This window comes from Charadrius vociferus, unplaced genomic scaffold, assembly GCF_000708025.1.
Source record: "Charadrius vociferus isolate BGI_N301 unplaced genomic scaffold, ASM70802v2 scaffold115, whole genome shotgun sequence".
Lineage (NCBI taxonomy): Eukaryota > Metazoa > Chordata > Aves > Charadriiformes > Charadriidae > Charadrius > Charadrius vociferus.
Genome location: NW_009648636.1, coordinates 673,540 through 693,175, shown reverse-complemented (window position 1 = coordinate 693,175; position 19,636 = coordinate 673,540). Strand labels below are relative to the sequence as shown.

Sequence of the window (19,636 nt, the reverse complement as noted above, 5' to 3'; positions counted from 1 at the left end):
CCGCCGGCCACCCCACCCAGGGGTTTCTCATCTCTCGTTTTTCATCGCCTTAAGCTCACCCACCGCCCCACCCCACCCCCCGTTTGGGAGTCTTAAGTCAGCTGGAAGCGGCCTTTAAGGAGTTATTTTTAGAAATAGCAGCTACTAAATCCGTGGTCCTTGGACGGTTTGAGTTGTGACAGAAGGGGAGGGGGGGGGAAAGGGTGTCGTGGTTACGGTTTATGAGGCACCCACTCAGCGCTCGGTGTTGTGAGATTAAACGAGCCTCAGAGGGCTTTCCACCCTACAGAGCATGAGGTGTCCGTCAGAATACTGCCATACATGTAGCCTAAAGACTTGCTTCAAAACACTATTACTAAGCTAAAATTAGGGAATACTAAAAAATAATTTTGTGTCTGCGTTGAAGCTCTAAATCTAGTTTTGCTCTTAGAAGTAAATAAGCATATGAAGCTCTAAATTTAGTTTTGCTCTTAGAAGCAAGGAAGCACAATTCCTCTTGTGTTAATTTTTTTAACTAGTCCTTTAGATCGTAGTAGTCTAGGTCACTATTTATATTTGCAGAAGGTGGAGATATATATTAGCAGTAAACTGGTCTGTACAGGTGAGTTACAAATAAAACAAGCTGTGCATTACCTGTCAATATGTGTAAAGTGTAGCTTCCCACTTAAAAAAAAGGTTGTTGGCTTTTCCTTAAAAACGAAACGACAAAAAACAACAAGCCAGGAGCTTTTTAGATAAGTTTTAGTATCGGAGGATCTTTTCTTGATCTTTGTCTGAATACTGTTGTGTATAGATGGGACAAGATGTCTCTCTGAAACCTCTCATTAATACATAAGAATGTATGCACACACATGAACACTGGTCCTCAACTTGAGAAAGAATGCAGATCTTTATGTACATCTCTAGTTTTTTCGATAAAATGGGTTGAAATGATTGTTGTATATAACATACACAGAAATCCTCTAAAATATTTTTCTACGATGTTCAAAATGTATATGTTAAAAAAAATTAGCAGGTGAACATTCTGCTCTATTCTGTACTTTGAAGTAATAAAGAGGATAAGCACACTGGTATTGGTGTGCGGGTCACCTTTCCTTTCTAGTAGCGTTTTTATTTACCTTTTAGAATAAATAATTTATGCCTAATTTACACTTGGCTTAGCCATTCCCTTTTTGTGTGTGTATCTGGCTACTGTCACAACTTTTTGTAACTATGGTGTCATAGCAAGTGAATATAGGGGACAAAGTGCGTCTTTTCTGGAAATGGCTTCTGTTGAAAGATCTTTCAATAAAATTACTTAGAGCATCTCTTCCTGGGGTACTCAGCGCTAGGCAGTGTAGGTCTTGAAAAAGAAGAGCTGGGTGTGTTCTCACACAGATGAATTGCAGTTCAAAATTTCTGTAAGTCTTAATGGGCTGAAGAAGTTCTGAAACTTACTGAAGTAGTACTCTCATGTAGACACTATAGAAGTCATGAGATACTGTTATAGGTGTATTAAAGCAGAGTTTGTGGGCCTGAGCCTCTACCTTGGTGGGGGAATCAGCAGTTCTCTAGTTAATCTACATTCTTTAATAAAGGTAACATTGCACTCATAGAGTCCTGAAAACAAAGCGTATTGTAGACATGGGCATCAGTATTTTTATTTTAGTACTTGGTAAGTTTGCTTAAGTACACCAATTCATTAATTTTCCTTTATTTTGAATCTTTTGATGAGAATTTTTTTTTTTAACCATCCAGAAAGTAAAATCATACTGGATACTGCACAGACAGGAGTAGGTGAAAAATCCAGTAAATCTCACTGAAAAGTTCTGCTTAGTTGAATGTTTAATCTTTTCTTTGTCAGCAGCTGATAAAGAAGGCCATTAGAGATGATTTTGAGAGCTTTGTATTTGAGAACAAATACAAAAATATTCTTGTCTTGGACATGTGCTTTTGAAGGATGAAAACTTGTTCTGCAAAGAGGTACCATCTTAGGTTTTAAATGGTATGTGCAGCTTTTAGTTGAGGAAAGGTCGTTCTTTATGAAGAAATGAGAAATTTTGAAGTAAATTATTTAGTGTCCTGTTTCCTTCTAATATCTGAAGATAAAATGATGTGACCATCAAAATACAGTACATAATTTCAAATCTAGATATTTATAATCTAGTTCTGTACCATTTTTAAAGTTTCTGTATAAACTGAAGTCCTAGATTATTAGTTACGCTTTCATTTTCTTTTCTTGAAAGTGACCTCGTTATTTGAAAGAATGAGTATAGCTTGTGTTAAAAGGGACTAGGATAAATTGAATTGCTGTTCATAAACGTATATGAAAACATGGCCTGAAAATGTCTGTGTTCTCTTCATCGCTTTATATTTGGAAATGATAGGAATGCTATCCTGTTTTCTTCCTCTGTTCTTAGATGACTCGATATTTGTGTGTGCGTGGGAGGGGGGTAATTGAAGGGGTATTTTCTCTACAAGATCTTCAGACAGACTTGAGTATATGTTGACAAGCTTAGTTAATTTAAAAGTTGCGTGAACTCCCCTAGGTTTATTTTTAGGGAACTGAGATTAGAATCCCACTAGCTCTCCAGGTTCCCTAGGAGAAAATACCTCAGTAAGACCTGCATTTTCTTCTTTTCCCTGCCCCTTCTCTGCTTTTTGTTTTTTAGAGGGAAAAACTTTTCCAAATTAAGTTGACTGAATGTAGATCAAACTCGTGTCTTGATACAACGACGACTGAAAAAAAAAAAGCTATTTTTGCGTTCAACTTGTGTAATATAGCATAAACTATGTACCAAACGTTTTTAAAACCAAACGTTCTGCAAGAGGGATAAAATCTCTCATTTGCTAACACATGGTTTAAGGTATGAGTGATCACAAAGATTATTATTCTTGGGCAACTGTAAGTATGAAGTAAGTATGTTAGCTTAAACGACATGAGTTGAGCTTGGTGTTATACAGTTAAAAAGATGGTACGTTTTAGCTGTAACTTAAGATGCTGTTGCTTTATCAGCCTGTCCCTGAATTTCCAAATAAGTGTAATCCTGACTGGGTTGAAAAATGAATACTTAAAAAGTGCCTCTGTCATTACACAAGAATTTTCATTGGAACAGTAGATGGATATTTCAAGTTAATCTGACTTGTTTGAATAAAACGTTGGGTTTCCCATAGGAAACAGTTATGAACCTATAGTAAAAGCTGAGGTCGGTTTTCTGTTCTGGAAGGTGCAGGTAATGGTAGCGGGGAAGCACCGTACTTCAAGTTGCCCATCAGTAGCAGCACTCTTAAGTGCTTTTGCACCATTATTTGGGCCACTTGCATGTTCAAGGCTTGCGAGTGTCTCTCCAGAAGCTCTCCTTGTGAAGCTTGGTTTCAAGTTTATCTTTGGAGATTACATTGGTGATTTTGAAACCAAGAAATAGTAGAATTTGTTTGAAACTATATATTGAAAGCACAAATCTTTCTTTGAAACTGCTTTTGATAGCAGTTTTGGATAACCAAGCTTCATATCTTAAAAACCAAGCTGTTTTATCTTTTGAAATTGGTGTTCAGTACTTTCTGGTTCCAGCTTGCTGTTTTGTTTTTAACTGGTTTACATAGCATAGGGATTACTTCTCATAGAAAGTTCTGTTAACTAGGTACACGGTTACTCTTACAAGCTGTGGAAGATCTTCTAGTTATTTAAGTTTTTCAGAGACTGCTTTGATGTTTTGTTGATGCTTTTCCTGTTCTTTCCGGAGAAAAAGATATGCAGAATGTTTTGGGAGAACCCAGTTTATGTTCTAGCATTCACTTGCTGTTGTAAAAGTAACTCATTTTGAACCTAAATGATGTGTAGAACAAAATCTAGGTGTCTCTCAGTGTAGTCAACTTACTTGTAGATTCATAGTGTTTCATAGTGGAGAATATATATATGCAGCCAGCAAAACTTTTAGGAGTTTCACTCATCTGTGGCTTAACTTAGTTCAGGTTATGGTAGGATCAGTTCTTTTCTCTGTAGTCAACTCACCTGAGTTTAAAAGGTTTAAATTTCAAAGACTGCACATACCCGTCAGTTCTGCATTTCTTTGGGAAGGAGTAGGTCTCGTGTCTCTGTCACTGTGTTTGGTGGGATCAGGCTCCAGTCCAGCTGTCGGCCTGCCCGTATGGCTGTCCTTGCTGGGCTGTGGGGAGCGAGAGAATACCCCGTTTGGGATCAGTGTCCGCTGGGGTAAGCTGATCGTGAGACTGCAGTCTCAGAATTGGTATGTCTTTATCACTGGCTTAAAAACTAATATTTTTTTTTTTTCTAAACGTGTCAAACTTACCAGTCTTTTAGGGGGAAGAAAACCCACAAGAATATTTACAACTTATTTCAAAAAATAATTCAGTTTAAACAGGAGACCCGTAAGTGTTTTCTGTTCTGGAGTATTGATGCAAGTGCTTTGTTACATCTTCTTGGTTCCAACTCGGGACTGAAACAGCTTCTTGGGACTTCTGTTAGGTGTGTAGATACGACAGGAAGCGTATCCAGGCAGTGAGTATGAGAACTGTGAGAGTTTTTGAGAGTTTCTGAGCTTCCATGTTTCATTCCTGATACAGTTTAAATGTTTTACCTTTTATTTTTTTTTTCTGCCTGTTTTTCTGAGGGAATGGGAAGACTGATTATTATTGTTACTGTTATATTATTATTAATTTCGGGTCAGTCTTTGCTGAGAAGTTAAACTGATGAATGAGTGTGGAGATGATGGTGGAGGTTGACTAAATTACAATGTACAAATGTAGAACAGGTTAATAAACTTCTGTTTTCTAGCTTGGCTTTTTTGTTTCAGTGGGAAATGTATAATGCAACTATTCTAAATTTTGGATTATCGTAATTGCTTAACACTGTTAAAAAGATAAATGGGGTTTTTGAGAGGTCTCAGAAAACAGACTTGCAATAGGCTCCTCCATCTTCTCTTTGCTTCCAGTGAAGTGTGCGTTACAAAATGTTTACTTCAGCTGGTTGAAGAGATTACCTTCTCCCCTTCCACCTTGCAGCTTGTCATGTACGCTTGTGCCTCTAACTGGTATAAAACATACCATTGAAATTACCTGATTAAATATAGTGCCTCCCTCCTGCTCCTGGCCCCCTTTTTTAAGGGTTATTTTTAATCAGATCATTCCAGTGATCCAGTTTATAGCATAGCACTGTAAATGACTGTAACAGCACAGCTGAGTGGTCAGGCATTTTAAAAGCAGTATTGTTTTTGAAGCTAATGTCATGTAGCCGCATATTTTTTTTTTCCACTTTGGGATGACATTTTTGAGGCAATTCAGAGAAGGTAACGAGAACTCGAGTGTGAGGGGAAGGTATCTGTTACCATCAAGTAACTCAATTTTGGATTCCTATCAAAATCTAGGGCATACTCGAGCAATCCTTGGTAGCTTATATGTAGTGCTTTTCTCCTAGGGGACTCCAAAATACTTCAGGTATCTCGGTGGAAAAAGCTGAAGCACAGTGGCTTGCTATCTGCAGAACTGGGGTCTGCTGACTCATGAGCTGTTAAATAGACAATTTACATGCTCACTTTGCTGCTCGAGGTTGTTTTGTTGTTTTTTTTTTTCCTGCTGTCCTAGCTTTTATGCTTCAAGATGTATATCCGTGATGAGTGAGGATGAAGTTGTGTGTGTGTGGTAAAATTAAGAAGATCTTTACTTCTTGCAGACACTGCAGTAGGTTGCTAAGCAGGAATTTTACTGCAGTTATTTTACAGCACTAATGCTGCTCTTAGGTTGCTGTTAGTTGACAGAACAGATTGAAAAGAAAGCATTTTACTTCCCTAATATTTTTGTGTAATGCAGCATTTGGATTTTACAGTGTCTTTGGGATGATAGAAAAATGCTTGCTTGGCATTTGAGATCTTTGTGATAACATGTAACTAAATACACATTTGCTTGTCCTCTGCATTGCAGCTAGAAGGGCTTTCCTTCCTATGCTTTTACCTTTCTGATATGAATATTTTTAAGGAAGAAGTAAAGAGAAGTAACTTCTATTCATAACAGTTAGAAATAGACACGTTACTCTTTGGTTTTTAGTTGATAAATTGCTGAATAAAAATGAACAAAGCATTTACGTTAGACCTAAGAATATTTGACCATTTAAGAAAACTTATTCACTGTTTGAATATATTATTGCAGTATGGATAATCTGAAGATACCAACCATGCTGAAGTGAGGCTGCATGGAAAAACTGTGCAGAAACAGTTGTAGACATTGAGGATATTGAGGCATAAGGATATCCCTTATGCCCTTAGCCACCACAATGGATTATGTGTATTGCAGCATAATTTTGCAATACATGTTTTCTTCAACGAAGTTGATCTAAGTAGTGTTCTCCTGGAATTTGATGTTCTATCCTGTTTGTTTTACTGTTGTTATTGTTTATGGGTTAGTGTTGGAAACTGCATCACAGAAATTGGTGGGGTTTTTGAATGCATTTTTGTAGGCACTGTTTAAACTGGCTCATATTAGCAGTCTGTTTACTGTGCGGCCTCACAAACAATTGCATCAGTGTGACCAAAGGAATTGTAATCTGCAGAATGGGAGTAAGTGGTTTGAGCAAGCAGGAACTTTTAAAAATTTCTTTGTCTGCAAAGCCAGTTTGTTGTAGGATTTAAGCTCCCTTAAGCAGTGGAGGCTTCAGTTAACCTGGCTGGCTTTGCGCTGGGGCATTGCAGTGTTTGAGCTCTCTACCCTCCCCTTTAGACTTCACAGCTCAGCTACGATCTCTTAAATCATGAAGACTACTTTTGTGACTGTCGGACCATGTCATCATCTATTCTAAAATTAGTATGTATAGGAGTAAACTGACCTTGTTTCCTGTTGTGGTAGTTTTCTAATATGCCAAATACTCTTCAGGGGTATTTTTTTGATATATTACCAACTGTGGCTGCTGCATTTGACAACTATTCCTCTGCTAGTGTCTGTATCCAGCATGAAATTCCCAGTAATATATTTTTGGAGCTCAGGAAGTTCTTACTGCTTTGACTTTGCCTGTGCCATTACTGACTCTGCTACAGTGAAAGATAAAGTAGTTAAGTGTTAAATCTAACCTGTAGGATTTCCAAAGAAATGAACTGTTGGTGCTAGGTGACATGAAACGGACAAAGTCTCATAAGGGTGGTTATGTGTTCCAGGAAGTGATGCTGGGCACCAAATACTTTGTTAGAGGAGCTTTCTTGTTAAACTGTTTCAGAGACTTTGATATTTTCAAAAGGTCTGAAACTGAGCGTAGAAATTGAATTAGCTAGAAAAATATCAGTAAAATACTTTAACTGAAATGTCCTGGAACAAGAATAGTAAAAAAACCAAAGACTACAACCACCAACATAACCTGTCATTCTTTGGCAATTATAAACTCTGAAACAGTGGTTGCATCGAGGTTTTAATTATCGTACATTCAAAATGAAGTGTTTCTGTTTGCTTTCCTTTCCATGTTGTTGTTACACTAGATTGGGAAGATAGTTGTTAAGGATTCCTTTTAATGGCTTTTTTAATAAGACCAAGGTAAATTTCATAAAAAATACAAGCACATGTGATAATACAGAAATGGTGAAAGCTTAGAGCTTAATAATTAGTTATGTTATTCTTACAGACTTTGCTTCCTTTCTAAGAACCTTTCTACTTAACCTGTACGTTCTTTGGCACTTCTGGCACGCCTGAGTTTTACCTGCTTTTGGCTAATGCCAGTGTTTTGTATGCTTTTGTATTTCGGCAGATTAGAGAACTCATCCTGCTGAAAATTAACCTAATGATTCCTTTTTCTGTTTCTCCCCATGAAAAAGAAATCTTAATGCTCTCGAACAAAAATATTTTAGAGCTATTAATATGAATTGTGTTGGTGGGCATTCTTGCACAAAGGATTAGAAACTGTTTTAAATTCTTTTAAACTATCTTAACTGATGCAAGTACAAAGAATTAGTTCTGAATCTTATTAGCATTGACAATGTTTTTTTGCAGTCATGCTTTTGGTATTGTAGTGATACAGTAGAAATAAGCTCTGACTCAGAACCGAGTTCAGCTCTTTATTGTTTGGACTGAAGGAAATGTGCATTGGGAGTGCTCTCCCCATTAGAAGAAATGTATATTTCGTCAGAAATTAAGACTAGTTGTGAAGATATATTGTGATAGCCAAATAGCATTGAAATATTTGTCTCTTGGGGAAGTATTTACGTTTTTTTAACTCAGAAATAAGTTTTCTCGGGCACTATTTCTACATAACAGTTGCATGCTTGTGTAATGCATTACATTCTGTGTTGACTGTAATATTACAGTATCTAATTTTGTTAGCACAAGTAGAAAAAAGCAGTAACCTGATTTTGGCTCCTCATAATAGCATTTTTCTTTCTTTTCAGAGCAAACTTGATGATTACCAGGAACGAATGAACAAGGGAGAACGTCTGAATCAAGACCAACTGGTAAAAGGAAAAAAAACAAACAAACAAACAACTAACCAGATCTCTGTTAAATTGTTTTGTGATCTCAGTGGGGAAGGAAGAGATGAATTTCACTTCCCCTTTCCCTTTGTTAAAAGCCAGATTTTTCTGAGCTCTGACTTGGCCTCATTTTTTTTATTGCCTAGAACATCTCAATTTTTCTCTAAATCAGAAACTGAAGGAAAGGGTAGATGAACATGTTGTAATGCTTTATGCTTGTTGAGGTTAGGTTGTAAATAAGCTGTCGTGAAAATTAGCACACGTTACAACCTAGGACTGTTGAAAGAGCTAAATGATACCTTTGAGGTTCTCTGGACATCATCCTTTTCTTTGCAGAAAATGTGCCCAGGGAGAATTTCAGGAGCTTAGTCACTTGGTAGCTTGTAAATACTGTGCAGTCTAGTTAGAGATGTAGCCTAGACCAAGCTCTGAAGGACTGTGAAAATAATCTATGTCCATTTGTACATCACAGCTCTCAGTGCAGCAGATGTGATGCTCTAGATAAGCTCGACTTACTGGATGTGTGTTGCTTCTCTCCTTGTTGGGGCTGGTTCTTAAAGTACGTTATTATAGAGCTTCACTCAACAGCAGTTTTCCAGTTGTAATAAATGTAAAGCAAGTATTGAATTAAATTCAGTTGTATGATGCAAACATACATATTGATACTTAAAGAGATTACCAGATGCTCAGCAATCAACAATATTTTGATGATGATTTTTAACATTGAAAAGAGTGAAGGAAAGGAAAATGGACCCTGCAACTATTGCAGCTGTTGACAATTAAAAGAATTAGCTGCTTCCCTTGGTCATGTGGTCTTTTCATCTGCCTAGGCTTCCCTTTGGTTCTTCTCTGCCAACTGAAAACTGAAATATCACTGATCTGTATATTTTTATTTTTCAATGACTTATTGTGAAAATAAACCATGAGAAGTTTTCTGTTTGATGAGCAGGGAAGATAACTGAAATCTCATATTGAGGAGGATAGCTCATGAATTAAGTTTTATGAAGACCACAGGCTGACAACCACACTTTGTAAAGATAAAATCTTTTTTGGTTGCAGAAATACTGAAAGTATTTGCTATTTTCACTTATATCTTCTGCATCTACAAATCAGCTAAGAATGATGAATTTTGTAAATCACCTAATGTATGTCTAATACGTACTATGTGTATAAGTATCTTGGCTATATTACAAATGGAAATACGTAAGGAAAAAAAAAGCAAATACATGTTCCTTGTTTTTCAAAGAAAGTACAACCTTACCTTTTCTTTGGCTCAGTTGTTCTTACTAAGAACGTATCCATTATTAATTGTCACAGCAGGAGTGTAAATGTCTTAGCTGTTCGTTTTTGGTTTTTTTTTTTTTTTCCCCTGAGTTGACTCTGTGTACTCAGTACTGCAAAGTTGGATTAAGGAGTTTGGATTGCTTTGGTACAAATCAGAATATGGGATTTAAGAAAATAGCAAATACAGATTTCTGGAGAAGGGAACATTATGGTCTGTATTATGTTTTGATTTTTGGCTCTGACTCGAGATAACAGTGCATTAATTCTCAAACATTTATCTCTTGAGCAGTTTTGAGTTGCCGGATTACCCTTCTCCCCCATTCCCCCAGCCTGCCAGTTAGTTTTTGTCAGAAATTGGCTAAACCCAAATATTAAACCATTATGTCATGCATGTGAGCATATATACGTGCATGCCTTAGCAGATTTATCTAAGAAACTAGAGGCCCTAAAGACATCCACAGGTCTCTTCAGTGTTTTGTGAATACAGCGAAAATCAAAATTTGAGTTAATATTGTTGCAGGCAGTCCCGTTCAGGGATGCTGTGTCTCACTTAGGAACTAAAAATGTGGGAATTTTTTTTGTTGGAAGTGTGTGTTTCATTCTATTTGTGATAGCTTACTTTTATGGTTTTGTTGTTTTTTTTTTTTGTTTTTTTTTTTAAGGATGCGGTGTCAAAATACCAGGAAGTGACAAATAATCTGGAATTTGCTAAAGAACTGCAGAGGAGTTTTATGGCTCTGAGCCAAGACGTAAGTAAAGAGCAAGTGGTGCAATGTGGGCTATCAGCTGCTTGGGCTTTAAACGTTCTTTCACCAATATTAGATGCAGTAGTTGCCTCTATTTACAGAGATTAAATGCTCATGTTTTCTTGTATGTTTGGCTGTTATCTTTTACTCTGTGCACTAGTTTGTGTTGGGTTTTCTGAAGACTATTCCTAAAGATTTTTCTGATGGGACTACATAAATATATGGGAACAAAAATAATGTAACTTTCTGACAAAGTATAACTGTTGAAAACAGTGTGATTGCAAAACAGGCCTGTCATGCAACATTATAATCAGCCACTTACTGCCAATAGTAACATTTTCTTACGGACATTTCACAGGCCTGCTTCTCCCTTTGGCAAGTCACTGAGGGTTTCCATTTTGTTGTATTACCATAGGATATCAAGTCTCAGCAATTGAAAGCCTTGCAGTTCCTTTTTCAAGGTTCTTTCTGTCTTGTTAATTGCAAAGACAATCTGAAACTTCAGTATGGGACAAGATTCGTACTATTTTCATAAAGGATATGTTGACTGAATCCTAGTAAAACGGGTAATCTTTCGGGTTGGTGCTTTATCAAGGATGTAAATTAACAGTGTAATCAAGAGTAAGTACTAACACTCTTAACAGACAGTTCCAGTTGTATGAACACCTTTGCTTTATTTCGTGTGCCAAGAGCTGTGAACAGAAAGATCCACTTTAGACCTCTGCAGTGTCACTGCAAGGAAGAATTAACTTCAGGGCAAGCTCAAAGCGTAACCCATTCTGCAGGACTGGAAGATTCTAAATGCAGTAATACACTTAGAGTTAATGAGTTACGGAAAGAGCAGCAACATAGGTAGAATTCATTGTGTAGTCGATGTTAGTGCAGCAGACTGGTCTAATGAGTGTATTAAGTTTGTGAACAGACTATGTGATAATTTGAAGGGCATCAGCGTCCTCACATTATAAACTGCTTTCTACATTCGATGTGCCTGTAAACTTGTAGGCTTCTAAGCAAGGCCGTTTCTTTGCTTTTCTTGCATCAGTGTTCCATGTATGTTTATGGAATGTTAGTAATGAAGAACTTTCTTCTTCGAACAAGTTTGTCCTGAAATATTTCCCTAGTCAGCAGACTGCTAAAAGAAGCGAGTGAATTCAGGAGTAATAAATTGGTGCTCTGCTTTCAAACTTGGCAATTTTTCCTGATTGGAGTTCGTTTTCATACAGTTGATTTTAAGATATGTCTTTGATTTTAAAAAGAAATTTAGATGCTTCAGAGGGAGAAAGTTGCTCTTACGAGTGAAATTTTTTGACAAAGAAGATTAGAGATTTGTATCTTTACAAAGAGAGCAAGCTGAATGTTGGGTGCTAGGTATTTGGATTAAGAACAAGAATGGAAGAAATGCCCTGTAGGTTTAGACTAATGATGCGTTTAGACCAGTATTATGACACTGGTTGTGAAAGGTACTATGTAGAGTACAAGGGTGATGAATATCTGTCTTCCGTTCTCTTCCAGCATCTGTGATCCTCAGCAGAATGTTAGAGTAGATGCATTCCTGTTCCCTTCAGTGTCTGTGGATCTCATGTCCAAAAACTTGTTCAAATTCTTCTTGAACTTGCTGATACCGTCTATCTCCCCAGCCTTTCGTGGCAGAACATTCCACAAGTTCCCTCCCATGGTGTCTAAGAAACAAGAGTACTTTTGTTTATCTGTTTTAAGCTGATCTCCTAGTAGTGTCAGTGAATGCCTCCTACTATCATGGAATATGGTGAATAACCGCTCTGTTCATGTTATCTGCTGGCCTTTCTGAAAAATCTGGATCACCTTTACTCCTGCAAATTGAAGAACCCAAGACTTAGGCTCTGCTTATGAGGCAACTTCTCTGTCCCCTTAATCATTTGAGTCATCCTTTTCTGTACCTTTTTTAATTGCTGTAAGTCCTCCTTGAGTTATGGAAGACAGAAGTTGTAAACAGCCACAATGTTTGTTTAAAAGGGACTTAATTTTGTACATTTTTGCCACTTTCATCTAGATCAAAATCACTTATTGTTTACAGAATAATTCATAAAAGAAGCAGCTAATAGCAAGCTGGGTTTGTTTGAAATAACATGTTTGTGTCTGAAGCTTTAGACGTGGTAACTGCAGTTACCTAGCTGGTTGTAAGTCATGAAGTACAGACTTCAAGTAAGAATATGATCAAGATTCAATAAGATCCAAGGTTTGTGGCAATGATTGTAAAGTTTCCTTAGTTTGCAGGGTTTGACTCTACTTAAAAGATACTCTCCAAATTTTCACAGCTTATTCTGCTGTAATATTAGGTTGATAAGTGGCAGTTCAACACCAACGTTGATCTCATCAATAAAAGACACTTCAAATCTATTTTTCCCCCTGAGTTCATTACAGAATCTAAGTTTAAGCAATTTAAAATTTTTTTTCATTTTAAACAGATCCAGAAAACAATAAAAAAGACAGCTCGCAGGGAGCAACTGATGCGAGAAGAAGCTGAGCAGAAGCGTTTAAAGACTGTTCTAGAGCTACAGTTTATTTTGGACAAGTTGGGTGATGATGAAGTGCGCAATGACTTGAAACAAGGATCAAATGGAGTGCCAGTACTGACAGAGGAGGAACTGACAATGCTGGATGAATTTTACAAGCTAGTTTACCCTGAACGGGACATGAACATGAGGTAGGCTTACAGTAAAGTATTTTTCTTTATAGCTGTCAGTCAGTTAAGGATATATTTGTACTGTGGTAATTTAAAGACTTGATAAGAAATTAACTCCTACTAATACATTTTTTTAAGGTTGAATGAGCAGTATGAGCAAGCATCTGTTCACCTGTGGGACTTACTGGAAGGGAAGGAAAAACCAGTTTGTGGAACAACCTGTAAGTATAGTTTTTGTATTAAGTGATCGCGCACTTAATTTGTGCTTGAACTAAAATACAGTGTCTGATATAAGAGAACTTTGGCAGTTAATTTTATCTCTCTGAGTTTTTAGAGTAGGTACTTTTTTCAGGCCTTAGCTGGACTGTGATATAATAACTTACTGAAGTGTGAGCTTACTGCATGGTGAATTCTTTTTTTACTGAGGCAGCATTACTCTGTGTTTAAGCTTAGTCTGTTCCTGCTGTTTCAGCAGTATTCTGCTGCTGGTGGTGCTTAGTTGCAATTCTTTGTTTTCTGGAAACGTGTGTGTGAACAAGGAGCTTTGTCAATAATAAGGCCGTGCCAGTTCATCTATTAGGTCATATTTACGGTGATGTTTTGCTCCCCCTTTCCTCCTGCAAAAAGCGTTCTGGTTTTGCCCTGGTTTGATTGATTAACTCTGTAAATCGGGGTGTGGTCATGGAGATGGCCTGCTTTCTTGCAGAAATGTAAATTTCTGAAAGAAAGTTTTAGGGAACAATACCCTTTTTTGTAGGTGAAATGGCTAACAACCTTCCCCCACTTCAAAAAAAAATGCGATTATCCTTACTATATTAGAGTAACATTGAGCTGTTGAAAGAGGTTTTTGTGTTCTAGTCATAGAAAGTGAAACGATCATATTGCAATTGTTATCTAACTTGCTTTATTGAGGAATGTTACACAGGAGATTGTGAGATACTGTGACCTTAATGGTAAGAAGATTTTCCTTGTTTGTGATAAAATAGGAAACTTCAAATTGTTTATATAGTTGAAATGAAATTCTGTGAGGAGGTACCAGGTTGGTATTTTCTTTAACTAATATTTGTTCTGCAAGAACTCGAGTCTGAAATGGGTGTGATGTTAGGTCTTTGTGAGAGCTGAAAGATATGGGCCATATACTTCTTTGAAAAGGTGGAGGACGCAGAAGTTACGGGGATAGTTTTTAGGAGGGTGCTGATGTATGCTCGGAGAACTAGTCATTCTCGTACTGCATGAAGTTGTGTTGGGTAGTGTATCTGGATTTCCCTGTAAATACTTAAGGGGAGGGTGCCAGGAGGATGGGACCAGTCTTTTTTCAGTGGTGCCCAGTGATAGGACTAGAGGTAATGGGTACAAACTTGAATATAGGAAGTTCCATCTAAATCTGAGGAGGAACTTCTTTACTTTGAGGGTGGCAGGACACTCGAACAGGCTGCCCGGAGAGGTGGTGGAGTCTTCAACTCTGGAGAAGTTCAAAACTTTCCTGGACACCATCCTGTGCAACCTGCTCTGGCAGGGGGGTTTGAGTAGATGATCTCCAGAGGTCCCTTTCAACCCTTATCATTCTGTGATCTCAGGATGAGCTTGTAGTGATGTCTCTGGTGGGCATTGCTAGTTTGCTTTGTCTTATAATAAGGATGGATGTTAGTGTATCTCTGTGCTCTTCTGTGTGTACGTATTGATTCATACAGTGATCATCACTTGCCAGAAGTGCATTGTGAATCTTCCATTTTGAGTCTGTTTTGGTTTTTGTGAGTCTGGACAGCCAGTAATGCTGCCTTGCCGATCTGGTTGATTGTTTTGGGTTAAGACACCATAGCATTCATCTGAGGCACTGAGTGCAAGCTTGTGCTTGTTTTGCTTATGAAGACTATTCTGAGCCACTTCACCTCCGGGGAAGAACCTTCATGAATTACCTGTGTAGTTGTGTTTGTAGTGACAGTTGTTTTGTAAGAAAGTGACTTAGAGTAAGGATTTTTTAATTAGGAGATTACAAATAAATCAGTTACAGTTGATAAAGACTTCAGTGAGTTCCTAAAACTTTCCAAACTGAAAACTAAGCAACCAGATATTTTTGAAATAGCAGGAATAAAAGTATGGTAATTAAATTAATAAACTTTACCTCACTTTGAAGTGTTTCACAAATCTTTTGAAGAGTATTAACATACTCTTAAGATTCTCCTTGCTCTTCAGATTTTTATGAACGGAAGTTGATTATTTATTGATTTATTTAATATGACCTAGTAAGACAGAAGAAATTCTGTAACAGTAGTGTCCATGGATTAGCTTGGGCCAGCGACCTTTTCCCAGAAAAAGGGTAATAAAATTTATGTGGGATCTTTGGGAAGGAAAGAAAAGGTTATTAGGATTGAATTACTGTTAATCTTCAACTTCTTCCATTTTCCTAGATAAAGCGCTAAAGGAGATTGTTGAACGTATTCTTCAAACTAGTTACTTTGATAGTACCCATAACCATCAGAATGGATTATGTGAGGAAGAAGAGGCAGCACCCGCACCTGCAGTAGAAGACACTGTAGCAGAAGCTGGTAAGAATATGAAGATCACCTGTGACTGGCATATTTGTTAGTGTTGTACTGTCTTGTCTCTTTGGATTCGTTAGAATGCAGTTTTAAGTGCTAAAACCACCTGCCTCTCAGTTTTTCAGGTGTACTAGTGTTTTGAATAGAAATGTCATTTCTCGATAATTAGGTATACATCTGGCCAGGCAATATCTATAGGGGCAGTAAGCCATTCATACAGCCCTGCTCTGACCCCTGGGGAAAGAGCAGGAGAGCTGTGTTCCAGAAGAGTTCTGTAAGGTTGACTCTTGCCAGCTGCTGCTTTGGAGGGACCATAATGCTTTCTTATGATCACATTGTACAAGTCTTTCGTCATCTGCAAGGAAAGGCTTACTGTTCGAACTCTGGAGCGTCAGCTGAATGAAGGAGCAAAGTCACTTAATAGTACTTGTTTTGAAGACGTCTTTCAGCGTTTGTCTGTCCAATATGGCACTTGCTGAAATAAGAAACCAGGCTATCAATGAAAGTATTTAGAAGCAGGTTTATGCAAATGAAAATTATCTTTTTCCTATTTTGTTTTCTTGTAGAACTTCTCATTATGATTTATAAACAAAATCTTGTTTGTCTGTAGTATTAAGATTATAAAAGATTAAAGTTCTGGTTGCCTGAGGCTTTTCCATTTTTCAGTAGTTCCACCAGTTTAATCCTTTGTTATAAGGGAAGCTTTTTTGAAGCAGAGAGTATGCTTACATACTTCAGAAACTCTAGAATATGGTACCAACTTGAAGAAAAGATTCATGACCTTTTTTCCCTTTTGAATATGTTGTGGAGAAAATTGAAATTTGGGGTAACTACACATATCTCTCCATAGCAAGAATTTAATGTGATTTTTAAAAAAGAATTTTATTTCAAGACTCTGAAAATCCTTCTTATTGCTTAATTCCCTGCTAATGTCCTGTTGTTATTTTCTTCATTCTGAGACACAAGTTTCTTCTTCATCTACTTTGTGACATTAGGTTTGTTTCTGAACCCAGCGGATACTTAACAGTACAAGTCAGCAATATTGAGGCTCTAATTTCAGATGTAATCAAAATCCCATCCTTTGAAGATGTCTGACAAGGCGACTCATTCCTTTACATATAGCAAGCTTCTAATATTAGATATTAATGTCACTCAGGAGGAAAAGTGTGTCCATTCATTCTTACCTAGCTGTACGTCCTGTAATAGTAGTCTGTAACACTTCTTTAATGTAAATGTCTTTGCATTTTTGCAGTCTTTTATTTACCGTACTTCTTCAAAATTTCACTTTTTTGGGGGGAGATTTTTTTGTCTAAATTTCTGTCTTCTAGGTCTAACTTGATATTTCACTTTTTTGGGGGGAGATTTTTTTTGTCTAACTTTCTATCTTCTAGGTCTGTAACTTGATTTTTGGTTTGGTGGGGTTTTTTTTCCACATAAATGGTATATTTTTCTTACAGAACCTGATCCAGCAGAAGAATTTACTGAACCAACTGAAGTTGAATCAACTGAGGTATTATTCACTGGAAAGACTGTCATTTTATATAGCTTTAATGCCACTTACTTTTACTTTCATACCCTTTCTTATTTTTATTTTAGTATGTAAACAGACAATTCATGGCAGAGACTCAGTTCAGCAGTAGTGAGAAGGAACAGGTAGATGAGTGGACAGTTGAAACGGTTGAGGTAAGATCTTGTGTACTGCAGGTAAAATTGCAATCCCTGTTTCCGCTGACTCACAACTCATAGGTTCTAGTATTGCATCCCTTCTCCCCCAATATATAAAAATACACACATTTAAATAGGCTTGGACTTACTACTCAGTCTTTAATTACATATTTAGCTCAGGACTACCTAAAATACTACATAGTCTGGCTAAGTTTGTGGAGAACTTGCTTTGTTCAATAGTGGCTTGCTTGGAAAAACAGGACATAAGTCTTAGGCTTAAGGAGACTTACTGTAAGAGACATTTTCTGCAAATATAGAACTTGAGTTTATCTACACAGCTGCTGACAGCATGGCATAGTTGTGCGTTTCATTGCGTGCTTCCATGGAGAGGGAGCTGGAAATTAGTATCTCAGCTAATATCTACTCCAGATTGCATATGCACATAATTTGATGTTAAAATATGCCTGCCTGTACATCTCTGCTTTCAAGAGCTGTAGTTTTTCAAGTGCTTAACTTGTTACTACTTTGCAGTTGAGTGGTTGTTCACTTGTGATATTTGTGGTACAATGCTATTGGGATCCATTCCCAATTTAGTAAATGAGACTCTAGACTTGACTACATGTACAAGTCCGTTTTATTATACTGCAGTTTGTGTTCTGCACATACTGGAAAGGACAAGTCACATGGAGTCATTCAGATGTTTGATATGTTGGAACTTGGGTTGTATTCCATCTGTTAGGAACAGGTATGACCAGCATCTTTCAGGTGCTGGAGGCTTAATTTTTGATTCACTTTAGCTTTCTGTAGCAGCAAATTACAGTCAGTCAATTTTTTAGGCTCTCCTTGGTATCTCCAGGCTCTTTTAAGTGTAGGAGTAGAGTAAATGTTCATCGTGAATTCAAGTGGTGAAAAAGAGAGGAGTCATTTTAATATGATTATCTAATTTGACCGGTTTTTACATTCAGTCTGGCTGAAATTCATATCTTACAGTGTTGAAGACCACTAAGAGATTTAATAATACTTAGGATGGGTGTGAGGCTCTTAGAACTAACCAGACAGCTTTGCCATTTACATGAATGATTTTGTTAGTATCTTGTCACAGTATTCCATTCCCTTGCTTAAAAAACCTTGAAATGTCATTGCTATTAAATGCAATTTAAGAAATCTCTTTTAAAAAAAAAAGTAAGAAACCCTACAGAAACACACATTAAAGTCATGCTTGTTTGTGATATGCTTACAAGGCACAGTATTTTAAAGTTAATGCTTGATTGGCTTCAATTTATCTTGAAATATACCCAAATTACATCTGTGTTTATACTAAGAGTAGCCTAGAGGTTGAGTTCTCTGTAGTTCTTAATAGAAGTAGTATAGATGAAGACATGAGAGTATATAGGAAATGTCCTTATGATTAAAGCATGTGTATTGCACAGTTGAAAACTCAGGTGCAGAATTCTTCACAGGAGTAATAATACACAGTAAGTGAATTCAGGTTGTAGTTTTGTATCAGACTGATTTCAGAAACTCATAATTTTCCACAAGTCTTTACTAGTCAGCTAAATCTGGATTGTATCACCTTTGTTTCCATAGAACAGTGCAAATAATACATGCTTCGGTTCTCCTTTCTGTCCCAATTTCTTGGAATATGTACAAATAAGCAATTTGAAGACTGCTTCTTCATAATTAAGAACCTTATTTTCTCAGATTTAATGCAAAAAGGGGAAATTGAGAATAACAGTCTTAGAAATGACTCTTGCTGTTCTTTCTGGCAGCAAAAGCCCATTTCCCATGGGAATGCAACTGAGTTGTCCTTAGGGAAGAAGATGATACACATTTGTATAGAGCCTTTGTGCTCTTCAGCTTAAGGTGGCTGTGGCATTAGTAGAGTAAGAGCTGTGAATGATAGCTGTTCATTTTGGAAGCTGAGAGTATTCTAAAAGAGAACATTTACGCAGAAGATATCCATAATTATTTATGAAGAGGAAGGCTATCACAAACTCGTCTCTTTTTCAGTAACCGTCAAGTAGATGTGATACATTCAAGATTTCTGTGGTATGGTATGTTTATAGTTTGAGAAGTGACGGTGTCTCACAATGACATTTCTGTATGGGCCTTCCATAAGTTACAAACTGGAGAATTTGTTCATGAATTCTCAAAAGTGTGTTTGCATTTTGATTATATGATGTTTTAATTTTGGTGAAGATGTGCTTTATTGGTAATAGGGGGGGGTTATTTGTGGGGTGGGTTTTTTGTTGTTGTTTTGGATTTTGGGGCCTGCTTCTTGTTGTTTAGGTTTGTTTGTTT

The 19,636-nt window shown here is 37.0% G+C and overlaps 1 protein-coding gene across 1 annotated transcript in view; it reads left to right on the top strand.

The window, feature by feature from the left end:
* CAPRIN1 (cell cycle associated protein 1) overlaps positions 1 to 19,636 on the top strand; it is a 54,465-nt gene that overhangs the window by 18,444 nt on the left and 16,385 nt on the right. The window contains exons 2-8 of the mRNA XM_009886290.1: positions 8,358 to 8,420; positions 10,385 to 10,471; positions 12,913 to 13,151; positions 13,269 to 13,351; positions 15,539 to 15,676; positions 17,128 to 17,180; positions 17,267 to 17,353. Coding sequence (XP_009884592.1) covers positions 8,358 to 8,420; positions 10,385 to 10,471; positions 12,913 to 13,151; positions 13,269 to 13,351; positions 15,539 to 15,676; positions 17,128 to 17,180; positions 17,267 to 17,353 — 750 coding nt within the window. The remainder of the gene's footprint in view (positions 1 to 8,357; positions 8,421 to 10,384; positions 10,472 to 12,912; positions 13,152 to 13,268; positions 13,352 to 15,538; positions 15,677 to 17,127; positions 17,181 to 17,266; positions 17,354 to 19,636) is intronic.